Source organism: Brienomyrus brachyistius, chromosome 19 (genome assembly GCF_023856365.1).
Source record: "Brienomyrus brachyistius isolate T26 chromosome 19, BBRACH_0.4, whole genome shotgun sequence".
In the NCBI taxonomy this organism is placed as follows: Eukaryota; Metazoa; Chordata; class Actinopteri; order Osteoglossiformes; family Mormyridae; genus Brienomyrus; species Brienomyrus brachyistius.
In genome coordinates, this window is record NC_064551.1 from 11,704,027 (window position 1) to 11,721,733 (window position 17,707).

Below are 17,707 nucleotides of genomic sequence, written 5' to 3' on the forward strand. Positions count from 1 at the left end.
CAGGACGGGACCAACACCTTGGAAAACCAAAATAACAACCTCAACGAGGCACGGGGAACAACAACTGCACAAAGGACAGACAAGACGAGAACTCAGACAACAGCTGAAGAAACGCAGAGATGAACAGGGACACTAAGGACGGGAACAACGGAGGGACAACAGCAGGGGACAAGCCAACAGGAGGAACAAAGGGACCCGGAGGGAACAAAAGTGGAGCAGAGGACCGGGGGGCAAACACAGGGGGCAAGGAAGCAAAGGGCAGGGGGAAACGGGGAGCTCATCCACGAGGTCAAGGTATTCCGCATCGTGGGGGAAGGCCCGGGAAAGCCGGGGCACGGAGCGAGAAGCAGGAACAGAAATCCAAGTGTTGGGCAAATGCGGAGTTTAATGAAAGGCAGGACACGATCAGAAGACAATTACACCACAAATAACGTCAATGACTGGACTCGGGAAACATACTCTAGCGCGGACTTAAATACACAGGACTAATCACCATGACTGGAAACAGCTGGTGACATCGGGATTCCACACGAGGTAGCGAGGGGGCGCGGCACACGGGAGGATCAGACGAGCAGGGTATGACAGAAACTCAATTTTATAAAATTCTGTGACTGCAATAAAAAACTAAAAATACCAGAAGTCTTGTTTTTTGTTTGGTTACTTATGGTTAAGGTAGGGCTTATGGTTGTCATTGTTAGGATTAAGATTTTTCCCATAGAAATGAATGGAGAGTCCCCACAAAGATATGAGTACAGGTGTGTCTGTGTGTGGATTAGGTTTATATCACATTATGGGAACGTGATGGAGACCATTTTTCAGGTCCGCACAAAAATCTGTGAATGCAATCAAAAAACTAAAAATGCCAAAAGAAGTCTCGTATTTTCTTTGGTTACTGATGGTTAAGGTCAGGGCTGGTTAGGGGTTAAGGTCATCATGTTGGGATTAGAGTTTTCTCCATAGATATGAATGGAGAGTCCCCACAATGATGCTAACATAAGATAATAACAAACCTGTGTGTGCATGTGTGTGCAATGATAACAGCAGGGCCACTCGCTGATCTTGTGTCTCTGTTTGTTTTGAGTTTACTCAGTTAGCTGGTTCGTCGTTCCTCCCTGTAGTCAGTTGCTATGACTGGCAGCAAGTGGACAGCAGTAGGGACGGCCCTCAACCTTCTACATTGTTAGGCGATCCTCCTGGGTTCCAAGCCTTTCGTCCCATCTGTCGGCCCCTGTATGTCCCTGGGGTCTCCCCTGCGAGGTCCTGGTCTTTCTGATTCAGAATCCTTCCAGCCCCCTCTCCCTGAATGATGGATCGATTTCCTTTCTGCCCTCCCTGCAGGGGGCCCGAATGAGGTTCCCGCTCCCGGCGTCCGGCCTAACTTCTGTCACCTGCCGGGTTTGGCTATTCCGCCGGCATAGCCCCTCATCGATCTCTGCAGTGATCTCCGTGACAACCAATCAGGGCTGTCTCCAGGACGACCCTGGGGCGCGGCAGAGAGCGTTTATGCTGCGGCGTGTATGGCCCGTTTTATTTATTCTCTCATCTGTCTGGCAGCTCAGGCGTCAGACTCTATCCGGCCCCTCTATCCGGGCGGGACGTTTCTGAATCAGAAAGAGCAGGATGTGTCTTCATTCATTTGTTTACTTAATTAATGTCTTATTTAGTGTGCCATCACAAAGGCATTTTACTCCCTGAGGACGTCCCAACAAGGCTCTCTCTTCTTCAGAAATGATTATCCGTTTCGGAAATTTTAGCAAATATCAAAAACAAAGAGGCATTTGATATGTGGGACAGAACATGGACAGAGAAGTTTTTGAAAACGGATAAGTCTGTGGGCTGGGTCAGTGGACAGAGGGTGTTGGGGTTATAGATGGATAGCTTGGGGGGTGCATATCGGTGAGTGGAGTGGCCCAGAAATACTGGTGTCCTCTTCCTCTCCATCCTCCACTCCTAGTTGTTCACTCCTGAAGCCTTCTGATAGGCCATTCTGGAGCCCCGCCCCCATTTCCCATTGACTGCTGTTGGCATGTGTTTGTGTGTGTGTGTGTGTGTGTGTGTGTGTGTGTGTGTGTTCCTTTGGAAAACCCCGCCCCCCTCAGCACTCTCATCCTGTGTTCGATTATCTCTCTCCGAGGCGGAACTTGGATAAAAACATCACAAAAAACGTCACTTCCCGTCGGAAGCATGCCTTTTTTCTGACGTTGATGTCGGACAGAATTTTGTTGTCCGAGTTTCCCCAGTGACGTCATTTCAACATGCCGGCTTACACAGTCAACAGTTATTCTATTTTATAAATATTTAAAAATTTGTATTTTGTTAAATCTGTTAATAGCTATCAATGTAATTGCACGTGGTTGATTTAGAGAATACTATATCATGACTGTAAACAGTAACCTAGCATGCAATATCAGATTTTTACCAGATTTGTAAGTGTCTTTTGTTTGTAGTTTGTTTGCCTCTCGAAAAAAGAATATCGCTATGGATCTACTAAAATGTTATATAAAGCTTTTACTGTGGTTCGTGTTCGTGTTTCTTGTTTGTTTGTCTCTCCGAAAAAAGAATCTCGCTCCAAATCTGTTAAAATGTAAAGCAACAACACACAACAGCGTGTTCATGGAGGCAGCCACGTTTGTTCCGAGATGTGTAGCTCGAACGGGAAATTGGTCGGACGTGATGTCATGCACCTTGGAATTTCCGACTTCCGAGAGATAATTAAACGCAGGATGATTTCCACTCTTTTATCCCCACACCAGAACCTGCCCACTGTCCTCTCTGGTCAGAGCTTGAAATTGGGGGGTGCTGATGTGTTGACTTGTTCATGTCTCCACACACCTTCTTGAGAGGTTGATTGCTTCTGTCTTTGGCCTTTAGATGTCAGTGTGTAGATCTGTGTGCATCTTGTCACCTGTGCTGAATGTGTCATTTGTCAGAAGACATTCATCAGAAGATTTGAGTCTGAGCACCTTACACAAACTTAATTTTTGGCTTTGGCAAAAAAATGTAGGCACTTTTCTCATGAATTGCAAAGTGAACAAAACTGTCGATTTTCCTGGCAGTATTGACTTTCTGAATCAGATTTAATCGGTGCTTGTGGGTCTCCAATAATTTTGGTTATACATCTATGTTTTAAGTGTGTGAAGCCTCACTACACTTCTGCTATACTCTGCAGTGCTCTACCATACTCTGTTATACTTTGTTTCTGTTTGAACTCCTCCGATGGTTTGTTGTGCCTCTCGTTTTCTGGCGTGTTGTCCTTGTCCCTGCTGCACTCCGGCCCTCGTCGGCCTCTGGCGCCTTCTCTGTCCGCCTTCTCTGTCCGCCTTCCCTGTCCGCCGCTGAATGCCCGGGTTTCCTGCCCGCTTCCTCACCCTGTCTGTCTGTTTCTGTCCACACCATAGCTGCACTGTAGGCTGGAGGGCCTTAAAGATGATCGCAGGAGCCATAGGATCTTCAGCTCGCGAGTAACTATTCCCCCCGAGGAGCCGCTCGCAGATGCGCTCTGCCGCTCCATGCTCCACCCTCTCGCTCTCTATCCCTCTTTCTCTCTCTGTCTCCTTTTCCTCCTCTCTCACCGTCTCACTGTCTCCCAGCATTCTCAACTCTGTCATTCTCTCTCTGTCTGTCTGTCTGTCTGTCTCTCTCTCTCTCTCTCTCTCTCTCTCTCTCTCTCTTTCTTACTCTCTCTCTCTCACTCCCTGTCTCTCCTGCACTCCGCTCTCTGATTTGCTCTGGATCTGGTGTGTCTGTGGTGGGTTCTCAGTCCGCTCTCAGGGGGTGGGGGCGGGGGGGTCGAGGTGCACTGTGTCTGTGCTGTTCTCTCTCGTCGCCGGTCAGTATACCCGTCCTGTGCCTCACCGCCCCCCCCCCATTCCCCTTCCCCAGCGACCCGTCGATTTGGCTGTCTGTGCTCTGTCCTGACGTGCTGTGATCACCTGATGCTGAATGTGCGTCTCTGATGACGTACTGTCCCTCTAGGCCAGGGGTATTAGGTCACTGTGGTTGCACATACGATGGGGTTGGACAGCTCCCTCCCCCGTCTGCATCGTGAAGTAAACGAGACACCTGATGGGTCTCCGACCTCCTACTGGCAACATAAGCTGAGATGTAGCGTCAGAGAGTGACGGGTGAATGGCTCCCCCAATGTGCTGGGTGCCATTTCGGTCCTGCCTCCGTCCGCAGCAGCCAAGGGCCCTTCGGTAGTTTTACAAGCAGCACACTGATGTCCTTGGCCTAAGGGATTTGTCACTTTAGTGATTGTTCTATTTCTGTTTAAGCATATTATTGTCTTTGGTAGGAGAATTATTGTTTTTCTATGTTAATGCTATGTTATTGTGATTTATTACTACTAGTGACATTAGTAGTAGTGATTGGCATCATATTTGCATGTGTTTTCTGTGAAGAGGGATGATGCTTAACAGTAAGGATAATAATGGCAGGAAGTGACGAATTCTGGGTTCTCCTGTAATCCCTGGGAGCTGTCAGCCAAATGTTTCCTTTCTCCTTGGGGAGGTCGGGTCTCACGGATCGTCTGGCTTATGGCACCTCTCTCCCTTTCTTCTCTCTTCCCTACAGGTTCAGTCAAGATGCAGCAGCAAAGAAAATATCCTGCGAGCAAGTAAGTGCCATGTGACTGCGCCCCTTGTTGAGCGTCGTGACTTGTGTTGGGGAGAGCGCCCCCTGTTGTCATGACCTGTGATTGCAAGGGTGTCCCCGGTTGTCATGCCCTGTGAGAGTGCCCCCTTGTTGAGTGTCACACATCATGTTGAAGAGAGAGCTCCCTGTTAGATGTCATGCCCCATGTTGGTCAGAGTAGTGAGAGCGCCCCCTGCTGAGGGATTTGTTGTAATTACTTGATTGTGTGTGTGTGTGTGTGTTTTGCGTGTGTGTGTCTGCAGGATAATGAAAGTAGTCAGGTATTTAGAGCACACCCCACCATCTCCGCTAACGGGCTGGGTGACAGAGGCATTAAACATCATGAAAGACATGAATTGACCCCCCCCCCCCCCGCCCCCAAAGACACACACACTGCATTTTGGGATGCTTGTTTTGCAGCCCTTTAAGAAACACCATGACACTCAGGCACACGAGCAGATCATACGCCTTGTCACACTGCACACATGCCCCCCTCCAGTGTGAAAGGAGCACAAATTGAACACATTTCTGAAAAAAAAAATAAAAAACCTTCTGAGCCGAGACGTGAGATTGAAGGTGATGCGTGACCCGTGTGCTGCGTTTGGTTAGATCGGAGTTGCTGAGCCAGCTGCCCAGGTCCCCAGGGAGCATTAGGCATCTACATTCATCCTTGTTTATTTGCTTAGTATGCGCCTTTATAATAACTTGCCAAGATTACATTTTTTCATCCGTTTACACTGCCATAACCCTTGCGCCAGTTACTTCAGGCCAGATACCCAGTTCTAAGTTCTAATCTCTCCTTTGCCCCGCCAGGTCACAGTGCGGTTGACATCACCAAAGTTGCCCGAAGGCACCGCATGTCCCCCTTCCCTCTCACCTCCATGGACAAGGCCTTCATCACTGTGCTGGAGATGACCGCTGTTCTGGGTACGGAGATCATCAACTACAGAGGTGAGGGAGCCTACTTGGAAAGACACGCCCCCTGGGTGGGGTGACTCCGCCCACCTCCAGAACATCCAATCACATATTACTCCCAGAGCTATAAATTGCTTGGGGGAGAGTCTCACAGAATAGATGTGCTCTTGACACTTTGATTGCCTTTTCCACCGACCAGTATGTGGTACTACAGTCAGACAGACTAGACTACAGCTTGCTGTCCAGCTTCTTCTCATTACACACTGGTAAAGAACAGAGTCTAAGTGGAGGATTTATAGAGAAGAGATGAAAGAAAGACAGAGTTTTATCTCGCACAAGAAGAGTGGCCTCGTTCAGGGGTCCACTCAGTCAGCTCGCTGGTCATGTGACAAAACGTAAGCTCCGAACTCAGGCTCCGGCAACAGGAACTGCAGTGTCAGCACCTCATGCTGCTTAAACAAGACACTCCAAGCCTCCTGATCAAAGCCAAGACTCCTGGCCTGCTCCCGCAGGCATGACAGCTTCCCAGAGGCATCCCCGAGAGCAGAGATCAGCTCCACGTGAGCCGTGGCCATTAGGGCCTCCAGAACCATCCCTGGGAATGAGCGGAGCAGCCTGTAGAAGGTCATTATCCTGCCCGCCGTGTTTGATTTGCTCTTGGCGACGGCCCACCTTCAAATGCCAGACATGTATCACAGGCGTGAGTCTGTCATACCCCAGCTTATCCGCTCGATCCGCCGGCCTGAGTTCCAGGGACTCCAATGCCAATCTGGGACGTCCCTCATCTCTGCTCCATGCAATTCCATCACCTCCCCATAGCAACTGACTGTGGTGGTGCTGGTCATTAAGTGGGGGGATCCCTCGGCCTGATAGCGCCATCTTTCTGCCTCAGAATGCAAAACGATGGGTAGAGTAATGACCCTCTATCCCGGCCACTCTGCCGTAACGGCCTCCTCTGCGTCGGGCTGAGAAGTGCCGGGGTGAGTGTGCCGCAAGAATTGAGTTGATTTCTCATGCAGATCGCATCCGTCCTGCGGCGCAATCCCCTTGACGAGGCACCTCGCTCACACGCATGCAGTGATTAATGCGGGATTGTCTTTAAAATGTACTGGGAATAAAATAAATCTTTTAAATGCATCAGCCTTTCTGCAGATACTTAGAGATGTATTTTGCACACAACCTATGCACCTGCAGTGCCTTAGAGTCACTACTTAAGCTGATTAAGCCTGAACAGCTCAGAGTCACAGCTCTGACACAACCCATAACTCAGATACAGCTTTTTAGGGTCCACATTCACAGTCACACCTCTTGCAGCAGGGATTTTTAACCATTTAGAACATCTGGCTTATTTTAGGGCAGTAAATTATTTTGTGACCCCCCCCTCCCCCTTCCCACACACCAATTCACAAATACATAAAAAGCAAGATATTTTAAATTTGTCAGATTCCACCTAATATAGGTGTTCCTACCTTTTTGATAAGGTTGGCCCTTTTGGGGACTATATATTATTTTGCAAATTTTCTGTTTTGCATTTTTCCACATTCTAAGAATTGATCCATCTTTGTTCTTGCTTTTGGGTCCAATTGCCGCCCATCCCAAATTTAGAAGACGGTCCTGCATTAAGAAAAAGTAAATCGCCGTGTCCTATTTTGAACTAATATGGGACACAAATTGTCCCATATTTCACAATTTACCCCCAGTTCAAGGGGCGGCGTCCCGTATTTCTTCAGATAGACAGTGGAGACCCTCATTGCTAGTGACTGTGAGTATTTGCATTCTGTATGTTCCTCTGGATGCCAATTGCAAGTGGTGAAATAGGTTCACAGCATTTCAGTTACAATACGTGACACCAGTCTCACGTATGTTACTAAAACAGTAGTACGGAGCGTGCTTTACTTACAATACTACCACACAATTGGCTGGAATCGCATTCCTTTCTGTGATGTTATAGGCTGATGGGTGCTGTCAAGCTTATCAGAGTTTCTAATTTTTTAATCATTTTAATTTTATATGACGATAAATGATTATATCAACTTATATCCCCTAGTTACAGTCCTGCCTTATTACGCCAAAGACAAAGTATGGCAGCATTTACATGAAGCGTAGCTCGATCAGTAGGGGTGCCAAAAAGCTAAGGTGCAAATGACTTCCTCAGTGTTTGTGATGCATTTTCGTAACTCTCACAACCCCACAGCAATTACATCCCGACCCACAAAGGCATTGTGATGCCCAGGTTAAGCACCCCAGTCTTACAGCTTTAAGAGTCACAGCACTTATAGCGGAGGCTCTCAGATTCTCAACTCTGAGTCACAGCTCTTAGGGTAAAGACACATTGAGCCACATCTCTTACAGATATAGCTGTTTGGAGTCAAAGCACAACATGGCGGCAGTTCTCAGAGTCACAGCGATCATGGTTACAGCATTCAGAGTCACATTTCTTACAGATTTGAGAGTCCATTTCCCATGGTGGCAGCTGTGAGTCACAGCTCTCAGAGACACAGCATTCAGGGTTACATCTCTTATTTACGCAGCTTTTCGAGTCGCAGCGCCCCCCGGTGGCAGCTCTCGGAGTGTCTCTGTGCCTGTGCAGCTGGCACGGGGCTACCCCCCCTCCCCCCCCATCACCAGCAGGTTGTGTTGACTCTCATCTCGTGCCGTTCTCTTGGCCCCTGCCATTCAGTACATAACCAAAGGCACCTTCAGGCCCAGCGGCGGCAGAGCGAACGGCGGGCAGCACATCACGTTAAGCTCAGCGCTCTGCCTTTAGCCCCCCGCGCTGTAAACAGGCCGCGAGGCAGCACAGCTCACACGCGTCACACGCGTCACGTCTCAAATGGGCCTCTCCATCACACAAGCTGCACTACGTCTGATCATGATTATTTGGGGAAAATCAGGGCGGCACGCTCGGGTTGGAAACCACAGGCCCAGAGATGGAGGCGACATACTTCACACACATGCAAGGCCTCACTGCCCCCTTTGACCACCTTCCCCCCACCCTCCCTTTGCCCTTTGCAGATGGGATGGGGCGAGTCCTGGCGCAGGACGTCTATGCCAAAGACAATCTGCCTCCGTTCCCTGCCTCCGTTAAGGACGGTTATGCTGTCAGAGGTAAGAGCCTGACCCAGCAGATTCCTGCTTCCCCCATTCACTCCCCCCATTTCACTGCTGAGTCATTCACTCACTCAGTTGAATCTAAATTTGTACTCTCTGCTCTAGAACAATGCAGTGCCCCCATTGGCCTGCTTTGTCCTATTGGCTGGCTTTGTCCTATAACCTATATATTATTTGTGCTGTATAGTCACTGTCTCCATCTGCTGCCCCATAATCCTGCCCTCTGCACGGCCCTGTGGGGCTGGGAGGTAGGGGGCGCTCTAACGTCCATTTGTTCCAGCTGCTGACGGGCCAGGGGACCGCTTCATCATCGGGGAGTCGCAGGCCGGGGAGCAGGTAAGCTCTTCCAGATTGGGCAGGTGCTAGTTGAAGTGAACCCCCCGCCCCCCAGCCAGCTTCTGACCAGTCTCACCCCCTGCCTGCATCCACCTGGCCACACCCACAGCCCGACGGCTCTTGTTTATTTTCAGATCTGCCTCTGTTTATAACCAGCACCATATCTGCCCTGGATCTGAATGTTGCTCTCTGAAGAGCTGAAATGTAAATGAGTACAGCTGGAGGCACTGCAGTGGTGTGCGTGTGTTTGTCTATGTGTGTGTTTGTCTATGTGTTTGTGTGTGTGTGGGGATTAGGCTTATATTTCATTGTGGGGACCAAATGTTCCCCACTATGTAATAAAACCTGTTTTTTTTTATGTTGTGGGAACCATTTTTCAGGTCCCCACAAAGATCTGTGAATGCAATCAAAAAAGCAAATATGCTAAAAGTCTCATATTTAGTTTGGTTACTCGTGGTTAAGGTCAGGGCTGGGTGGGGGTTCAGGTCGTCATGTTGGGATTAGAGTTTTCCCCATAGAAATGCATAGAGAGTCCCTACAAAGATAACATTACAAACCTGTGTGTGTGTGTGTATGTGCATGTGTTTGTGACTGTGTGTGTGTATGTGTGCGGGTGTTTGTGACTGTGTGTGTGTGTGTGTGTGTGTGTGTGTGACTTCCACTTTCCACATTCTCCACTTTCAATTTGTATGTTTCTTTCAAGCTGTATGTATGTGTATGGGACTAAGTATGTTATTCTGCAGACAAATTTTGACACAAATTCTAAAGGAACTCCTGAAAAACTGTCCCCACAACCTTTATCCGACTGAGAATGGATCTTTTTGGGGCTGAAATCAGGATTTTAGTTTCATTAGTAAATCCCCACATTGTGTCTGTGTGTGCGTCCGTGTGTGAGATGTGTGTGTCCGCATGTGTGAGATATGTGTCAAGTGTGTGTGCATGTGACTCCCGCACTAATGCACTCTGTGCACCACAGCCGACACACACGGTGATGCCTGGCCAGGTCATGCGGGTCACCACGGGGGCTCCCATCCCCTGCGGAGCCGATGCCGTCGTCCAGGTGGAGGATACCGAGCTGCTACGGGAATCAGAAGATGTGAGTATGTATGGCCCATCCTCCCTGAGGGGGTGGGGTGGAGAGGATGGGCGGGGAATCCAGTGACAAATCCTCCGTCTGTTTCTCCAGGGCACGGAGGAGTTGGAGGTGCGGATCCTGGTGCAGGCACGACCGGGTCAGGACATCAGGTGGGGGCAAGGCAGGGAGGGGGGTTTCAGCCCATAAGCTGGTCCCTTCCCATTCGCGCTCCACACTCTGGGTTCACGCAGGTCCACCCCCCCTTCCCCCCAGGCCCATCGGTCACGACATCAAGCGTGGCGAGTGCGTCCTGGCCAAGGGCACCCATATGGGCCCGTCCGAGATCGGCCTGCTGGCCACCGTGGGCGTCACTGAGGTGGAGGTGCAGAAGTTCCCCGTGGTGGCGGTTATGTCCACGGGAAACGAGGTGAGCGGGGCGAGGCGGGGTCTGTGGCAGGAGTCCGAACGCCTGGCTGGTGGACCGCCGCTCCAACACGCCCCTGTGTCTCACCTCACCACAGCTGCTGAACCCCGAGGATGACCTCCACCCAGGGAAGATCCGCGACAGCAACCGTTCCACGCTACTGGCCACCATCCAGGAGCACGGCTACCCCACCATCAACCTGGGCATCGTCGGAGACAAGTACGACCCCCGTGCTGCCCCCCCTCCATCTCTCTGCACTTTCTTACTACCTATAACTGCCTTCTGTGTGACTCCTCCCCCCCCCCAGCCCAGACGATCTTCTTAATGCCCTGAATGAGGGTATCAGTCGCGCTGACGTCATCATCACTTCAGGGGGCGTGTCTATGGGGGAGAAAGTAAGTAGCCATGTTTTCCCAAAAAGCCCCAACAAGAAAAAGAGAATCACAGGCAAATAAATTAGGCTGTCTGTGTGTTTCTTTTGCGACTGCATCCCGGATTTCATGTGATGAACTGTGCTACACCTAATGTTGACACATACCATGGCCGGGTGGGGGGTGTGGGGGGGGGGGGGGGTGTGCTATGTTTAGCTACATGTGATAATACTGCCATCCAGTGGTAGCTGAGGTACTAATGCCGACGTACCATGACTGGGGAAATGCTGAATTTAGTTATGCGTGATTATTCTGCCGCCTAGTGGTAACACAAGTACTGCACGTGTGGTGTCCCTCAGGTTATTCCAGCTCGGCGTTTAATCAAGCTGTCAGGCTTCCCATGTTATATTGATATAGAGGAGTGTATGTTTCTGCCACGAAGAAGCATAAGAGGAAGCAGAGAGCGGGGTAGACAGATGTTCCTCCGATCCGCTGTGTAATTATCTGGAATGTTTGTGACTTTTCCCGTTGAAGCAGGAAATGAACAGCATTCCTGTTACTGAACAGTGATCCTGAAACTTCAAGCGTTTTACCCAAAGATGCCATTGCCTTTCAGGACTACTTGAAGCAGGTCCTGGACATCGATCTCCATGCGCAGATCCACTTCGGACGCGTTTTCATGAAGCCAGGGTAACTATACTGAATGGTTTCCCGTTAGACTTTAGCTGGATCCCAGGGCTTGCAGAATCGTCAGTTATGTTTTTGAAGGGAGTCGATCAGAAACCTTCCTTTCCTGTCACTGTAAACCTAAAAACAAAGAGACAGACACATACGAGTGTGTAAGTGCGAGAAGGAGGAGATGGTAGGGGGGTGAGGATGGCCCCCTTCCTCAGGTACCGCTGCTGATGCTGCTGCTTCCTCTTTCAGGCTGCCCACCACATTCGCCACCTTGGACATGGATGGCGCTCGCAAGCTCATCTTTGCGCTGCCAGGTAAGAAGGCCATGCCAGGCCCCCCCCCCACCCCCAGCCCCCTGTGAAGCCCACCCAGCCTTTTAATCAGAATAAATTACCCTGCATCCCACATGCAGCTGCAGTCCTCCTGATCCTCCAGTCCAGGCTGTCTTCCTATTGGCCATCCTCCAGCCTCTCCTCAGCTACCCCCCATGACACTGCAATTTTCCCCCCCTGGCTACTTCATGGACCCAAACAGACCAGTGCTGCATCTTACTGACACACTTTCCAGTGGACTGTAGTATGCTAGTAAAAGTTGAAGTACCACTGGGCTTTCTACTTAAATAGAATCAGTACTTGATTGTAAATATACTTAAAGTTTCAAGTAAAAATACTTGAACTTGAAGTCTCTTATGCAGCTGTATAGCATGACATTAAGTGTGAACTGTACGTACATTTTGTTAAATATTAAATAGTGCTGTATTTTCCCATCTAAACAGTTAAAACATGAAATGCTAGTTTACAATAAAAGTTTCAGAAATATATTCCATTGTGACTATGATTAGTTTTACATAATTAAACGGCTACAATGATCAATGATGCTAAGCAAATCTAAGCTGAGTACATACAGTACTCTCAGCCAACAATAGTTCTAGCACTGACATTTGTGTATAGGGCAGTGCGATATGACAATATAGATCGTAACGATAAAAAAAATATCGTATATAATATATATCGTTCCATATTATATCTAGCGTCTATTTAGTTGTGTTGCAAATCATACTCTGCATACAAAGAAGGGTGAAAGCAGGAAATTTGCGTGAAGGTCCCAATTATCACTTCCCAAACTGTGGCTGCATGCATGCATAAACTGCGCAACATTTCATAGCACTACCTGATCTTTACAATGAATTCTCCTACGATTTACAGTTATCTATTTACGTTTTCATATTCTATACATTATTATCTTAGATTTCGTTACATGCTTAATTACGTAAAGTTTATCAAATAAAACTTGCCAGCTAATGACCTCAGGATATCATTTGTAGCCTGAATCCTGTCACTCTGTACTTCTTACTGACATTTACAGAGTAGCAGTTAGTTTGCACGATTGTTTCATTGTACTTTGATGAGGCCTCCATAGGTCCCCTTTGGCTACCAGATACAAGGTCCAGACAAGCCCCGCCTACTCCCAGCCACATGAGCTGCCTCTCAGTATAGCACAACCCACTTGTGTCTGCCTCTTTCCAGCATCCACAGAGTGGGGGCCTGATTCACTCCCAGTCTGGCTATGGTGATTCAGTGGGAGGGTCAGATCCTTCCCAGCTGGCCATCCACCACCTCCTTTCTCTTCCAGGAAACCCAGTGTCTGCTGTCGTGACATGTAACCTCTTCGTCATCCCTGCCCTGAGGAAGATGCAAGGGATTTTGGACCCTCGACCCACCATCATAAAAGCCAGGGTAGGGGTGGACCCGTGATTGAATATCAGAACCTCTGCGAAGTAGGGTGTCGTTTTGCTTTTGTATGTGAGGTCATCTCCGCGGGTTCTTTCTTCACAGCTCTCCTGTGATGTGAAACTGGACCCACGGCCCGAGTACCATCGCTGCATCCTGACCTGGCACCACCAGGAACCATTGCCATGGGCACAGAGCACAGGTACACAAAGAGTCCTATTGGAGCAAAGGACTTTCACCTGACCGTTGCAGCATAAGAAGAGTGCTTGGGAGTTCCGTATAATGTTGTGGCCGAAATTATGCCGGGAATGCATTCAGCCCACCTGTAATACAGTACTGATGGGATGGTATTATACCCATCCATCAACACCGGCAGGAATGTGCCATGCCCACTTGTAGCGCAGCACTGACGGGAATGTATTGTATACAGTCGTATCGAAGTACTGACAGGGATGTGTCGCACCCACTCATAGTGCAGTACTGATGGGAATGTGTCACAGCTGCCTGTAACACAGTACTGACAGGTATCCCTTGATGCTCCCCACAGGGAACCAGATGAGCAGTCGACTGATGAGCATGCGCAGCGCCAACGGGCTCCTAATGCTCCCTCCCAAAACAGAGCAATATGTGGAGCTGCACAAGGGCGAGGTGGTGGACGTCATGGTGATAGGGCGGCTATGATGTCATCTTAAAGGGACAGAGCGACGAGAGAGGCAGAAGTGGAGGGAGGAAGCAAGGAAAGAGGGCTGGTTCATGGTGCATGTCCACATATCATTGACTATTCCGTAATATGCAACGGCACAGCTAGTTTTTATTGATTTGGATAATGTTGATCAAGTATAGTCGACATCTTGAACACATAATAAATGATTACTTATAAAGATCATAACATTTCAAAGAAAGTATAACTTTTGAAGTTAAAAAGATCTTAAAAAGATTTATTCTGTAATATAATTATGATTATGATTATTATTATGATTATTATTATCATGCTAGGACAACTCTGTTCTGTTTCATTGCAATTGCTTTGTGTGTTCAATGCTAGACCAGTATAGCAGTAGCATTTTAATAGAGATTTGTAGGTGCCTGCGAGGAAAAAAAGCAAACGTCTTATTTTCTCATCTTTAAAGAAGACATTTATGAAAAAAAGACCATGTAGGACGACTGCCGATGCCCAAGAGTCCATCCTACTTCCTTTCTTACGAGTGGGTTAGGTTCCACACCTATGTTTCCCTTCTTAGTGTGCTCCATAACCGCTCCACAAAAGGCTTTGCTTGTCGTTTATCTCGTGAGTTGTGTTTATGTGCACAGTGCCAAATGCGTGTGGGGGGAGGGGAGGGCCGAGAGCAGGGGGTAGGGAGGTCATGTGCCAGGATTCCCAAACCCAGAAACCTCCCTAAAGTCACCTGACCAGGTACAGCGATGCCCATGGGGGCTTTTATTTGATCAAACAAGAAAAAAACAGCTTATTTAAGTGCTGACAGCCTTTTTAAATCAACTTACACGTGAAATGTACAGAAAGATAATATTGTACAGATATCTGTGACCAGCACTCCTAAAGAAATTACACCACGAGGAGACATTGAAAACTCTGTACTATAACATTTTCTGTAATGATACTGAAACTGATGAAGACTAAATAATAAACATTCTTGATCATTATGTAAAAAATATTCCTTGTGGGGTTCCTTTTTTATTAATAAAAAAAGAATCTGAATATTTTTTGTTAACCCAATAAAAAGTCCAAAGTCTGCTCATGGTGTCCATGAATTCTATTTATGGGTCGAGAACAGGTGCTTTTATTTCTATTATTTTTTTTAATTTTTTTTCCTAGGTAAGCCAATGCGTTTGGTTCTTTATTTCAGCAGATAACATCTTGCTTTAGGTCTGTGTTTTGAGGTCAGTTTTTTGATTTTGGCCCTGTGAGTCATGGATCCTAAGGTCTCCTCCCACAGTCCAAAGACTTGCAGTCTCTGAGTTACCTATAAGGTGTCTTTGTGCATTGAGACGAACCGGCTTCCCATCTTGGGATTCTCCAGCCTGTGAGTTCTGGGATAGATTCCAAGCACACTGTTGTCATGGAAAATGGATGGATGTAATACAGGAACAAAAATAACCTGTAAAAAATGTGTTCTAGAATAGTTGAACCGGGAGTGTCCAAATGTCCAAATTCATGTAAACCCAGAAAAATGTTTATTTACTCTTCACACTGTGGACATAATAATGTACTATGTGCTAATTTCCACTAGCACGCCTGTGAGAATTACCATGTTATGGTAGCATCAAACACTAGCGGAATTAGCATTTGCTTGTGTATATTTGCATTACAAATCCATACCACTCGGCTATTCTATAGCACTTTTTAAAGTCGGAAGTTGAAAATGTAAGTTCTGAGTTATTAATAATGCATCAATACATCATAGTAGTCTCAAGAGATTATGGAGTTGCACTGGATGGAGGTTCTCGTGCTAGTTCTGTTGCAGCGTCGAAGGTGGATAGTCAGCCTAATATGAGAGTGACAATCTTGCCTACAGTGAGCAGAATAGTTGGATGTCGGTCTGTCAGACTGCCATTGGCTCTTTCTCCTAAACCTCTTTGCCTCGGACAAGTGTCTCTTCAAACTCGATGATACATTTTTGATGATACCTATTCTCTCAAAGTTGATCGTTCTGAGGCTACACCTTCCCAGTTAGTCAAGTCAATGGCCCAAAGCCTTCAAATTCCTCTTGCAGACATCTTTTTACAATGGCATTTCAACTGAATTTCAACGGACTTAGCTATTGATCTGGAAAAGGTTCCTTGCGCCTTGGTCCGGAGGTATATTCCTTCTGTGGCAGATTCAAAGGCGTGTTTCAGCAGAGCGGCAAAGAAGATCCAAATAGTGTCGGTACAAGAACGCAGCCCTGTTTATCTCTGCTGCAGAAGTCAAACTTAGCTGACATTGACCCATCGTAAACTACTGTGCCTTTCATGTCTGTGTGAAAACAGTTGATGATGCTGAGAAGCTTGGGCAGACAATCAACCCCTGCTGACCAGATCAAAAGCCTATGAAGTCTATGAAGAATGGTTGCCTTTGCACTCTGCATTTCTCCTGCAGCTGTCTGAGGGAAAAGATCATGTCGATGGTAGATCTGTTAGTTCGGAATTCACACTGTAATTCTGGGTAGACTCTCTCTGCTAGTACTTGTAGAATCTTCCGAACAACCAAAGCAAATAGTTTCCCAACGATACTAAGGAGTGAGATGCCGCTATAGTTATTACAATCACTCCTGTCACCCATGTTTTTATACAGTGTGATTATGTTGGTGCCTCTCATATCATGATATATAAAAGATATAGAAAAGATTTCAAACAACTCAGTATTGAGCATTCTTTTGCAGCACTTCTAGATATTGGCAGGGATGCCATCTTCCCCAGGTGCCTGGACAGGGGCTAGACAATCCAGAGTTCATCAAAGGTTGGTTCTCTGTTGAGGTCCTTCAGCACGGGCAGACACTCGATGGCATTCAGGGTGTCTTCAGTGACATTCTCTCTGGAATACAGCTCAGAGTAACGTTCGACCTAGCGCTAAATCTATGGTGCCCGATCGCAGATTATCTCACCTCTGACGTATTTCAAATGGGCAATTTTCCTCTGTGTTGGTCCCAGAACCTGCCTGATTTCTTTGAACATCCTCCTGATTTTGCCTGCATCAGCAGTGATCTGTATCTGAGAAAAGAGTTGGACCCAATAGTTCTTGGCGCATCGCCTAACACTCTGTTGAACTTTACTGGAAGCAGCACAGAGAATCTGCAGGTTCCGTTTATTAGTGCAGGCTTTATATGCGACAAGTGCATGTCTCTTCTGCTTGACATAAGGTAATAGTTCTTTGGAGTGGGCCTCAACCAGTTTCTTCTTCTTATTGATTAGTCCAAAGTATTTACATCTGCGTTAGGTATGTTTACCCCAGTCCGGTCATTAACGTGGTGACATGCATCTTTTGCTTTGCCTCGTGTTTCCTGTTCTTTGCTTAATAACTCCCTCATCTACCCAATTCTTCGGCTCTGGCTGCTGCTTCCCCGGTCCTATACATGACAGAATGACCAGACTCTGAAAGAAGATGCTTCACTTGACCGAGGAGCAGTACCTCAGTCTGACAAATGAGACAATCTACTGGCTGGATCAGCCTGAGGTCAGGAACGGCCCCGCGCTTCGGGGCTTCGCCTTCCGGACGAGAGATATCCTCAAAGAGATATCCATGTCCGAAGACGCGCACCTCGCGGAGGAGGTGCGTGAAGACCTGCGGTGGCTGAGATGCGGGGTAGCCGAATCCAGGATGAAGCAGGTAGCCATGGACTGTGGCCTGCCTTATGGTCCTCTGGCAGAATTGCCAGAGGGACTCCAGGCTCCCCCAGAACAGGGGGGCAAGAAAAAGAACTGGAAAAACCGCAAACGG

The 17,707-nt window shown here is 47.8% G+C and overlaps 1 protein-coding gene across 4 annotated transcripts in view; it reads left to right on the forward strand.

The window, feature by feature from the left end:
- The window catches only part of gphnb (gephyrin b), a 59,975-nt gene extending 45,073 nt beyond the window's left edge, over positions 1-14,902 (forward strand). For 2 of the 4 annotated variants that reach the window (XM_048985609.1, XM_048985606.1), the window contains 15 exons: positions 3,399-3,461; positions 4,573-4,615; positions 5,446-5,583; positions 8,563-8,655; positions 8,939-8,994; positions 9,971-10,090; positions 10,181-10,239; positions 10,343-10,496; positions 10,591-10,712; positions 10,801-10,888; positions 11,481-11,554; positions 11,792-11,856; positions 13,175-13,278; positions 13,378-13,474; positions 13,820-14,902. In XM_048985609.1, coding sequence (XP_048841566.1) covers positions 3,399-3,461; positions 4,573-4,615; positions 5,446-5,583; positions 8,563-8,655; positions 8,939-8,994; positions 9,971-10,090; positions 10,181-10,239; positions 10,343-10,496; positions 10,591-10,712; positions 10,801-10,888; positions 11,481-11,554; positions 11,792-11,856; positions 13,175-13,278; positions 13,378-13,474; positions 13,820-13,953 — 1,410 coding nt within the window. In that variant the 3' untranslated portion in view covers positions 13,954-14,902. The remainder of the gene's footprint in view (positions 1-3,398; positions 3,462-4,572; positions 4,616-5,445; positions 5,584-8,562; positions 8,656-8,938; positions 8,995-9,970; positions 10,091-10,180; positions 10,240-10,342; positions 10,497-10,590; positions 10,713-10,800; positions 10,889-11,480; positions 11,555-11,791; positions 11,857-13,174; positions 13,279-13,377; positions 13,475-13,819) is intronic. The other 2 variants (XM_048985607.1, XM_048985608.1) reach the window with 1 other exon arrangement.
- The last annotated feature ends 2,805 nt before the right edge of the window (positions 14,903-17,707 follow it).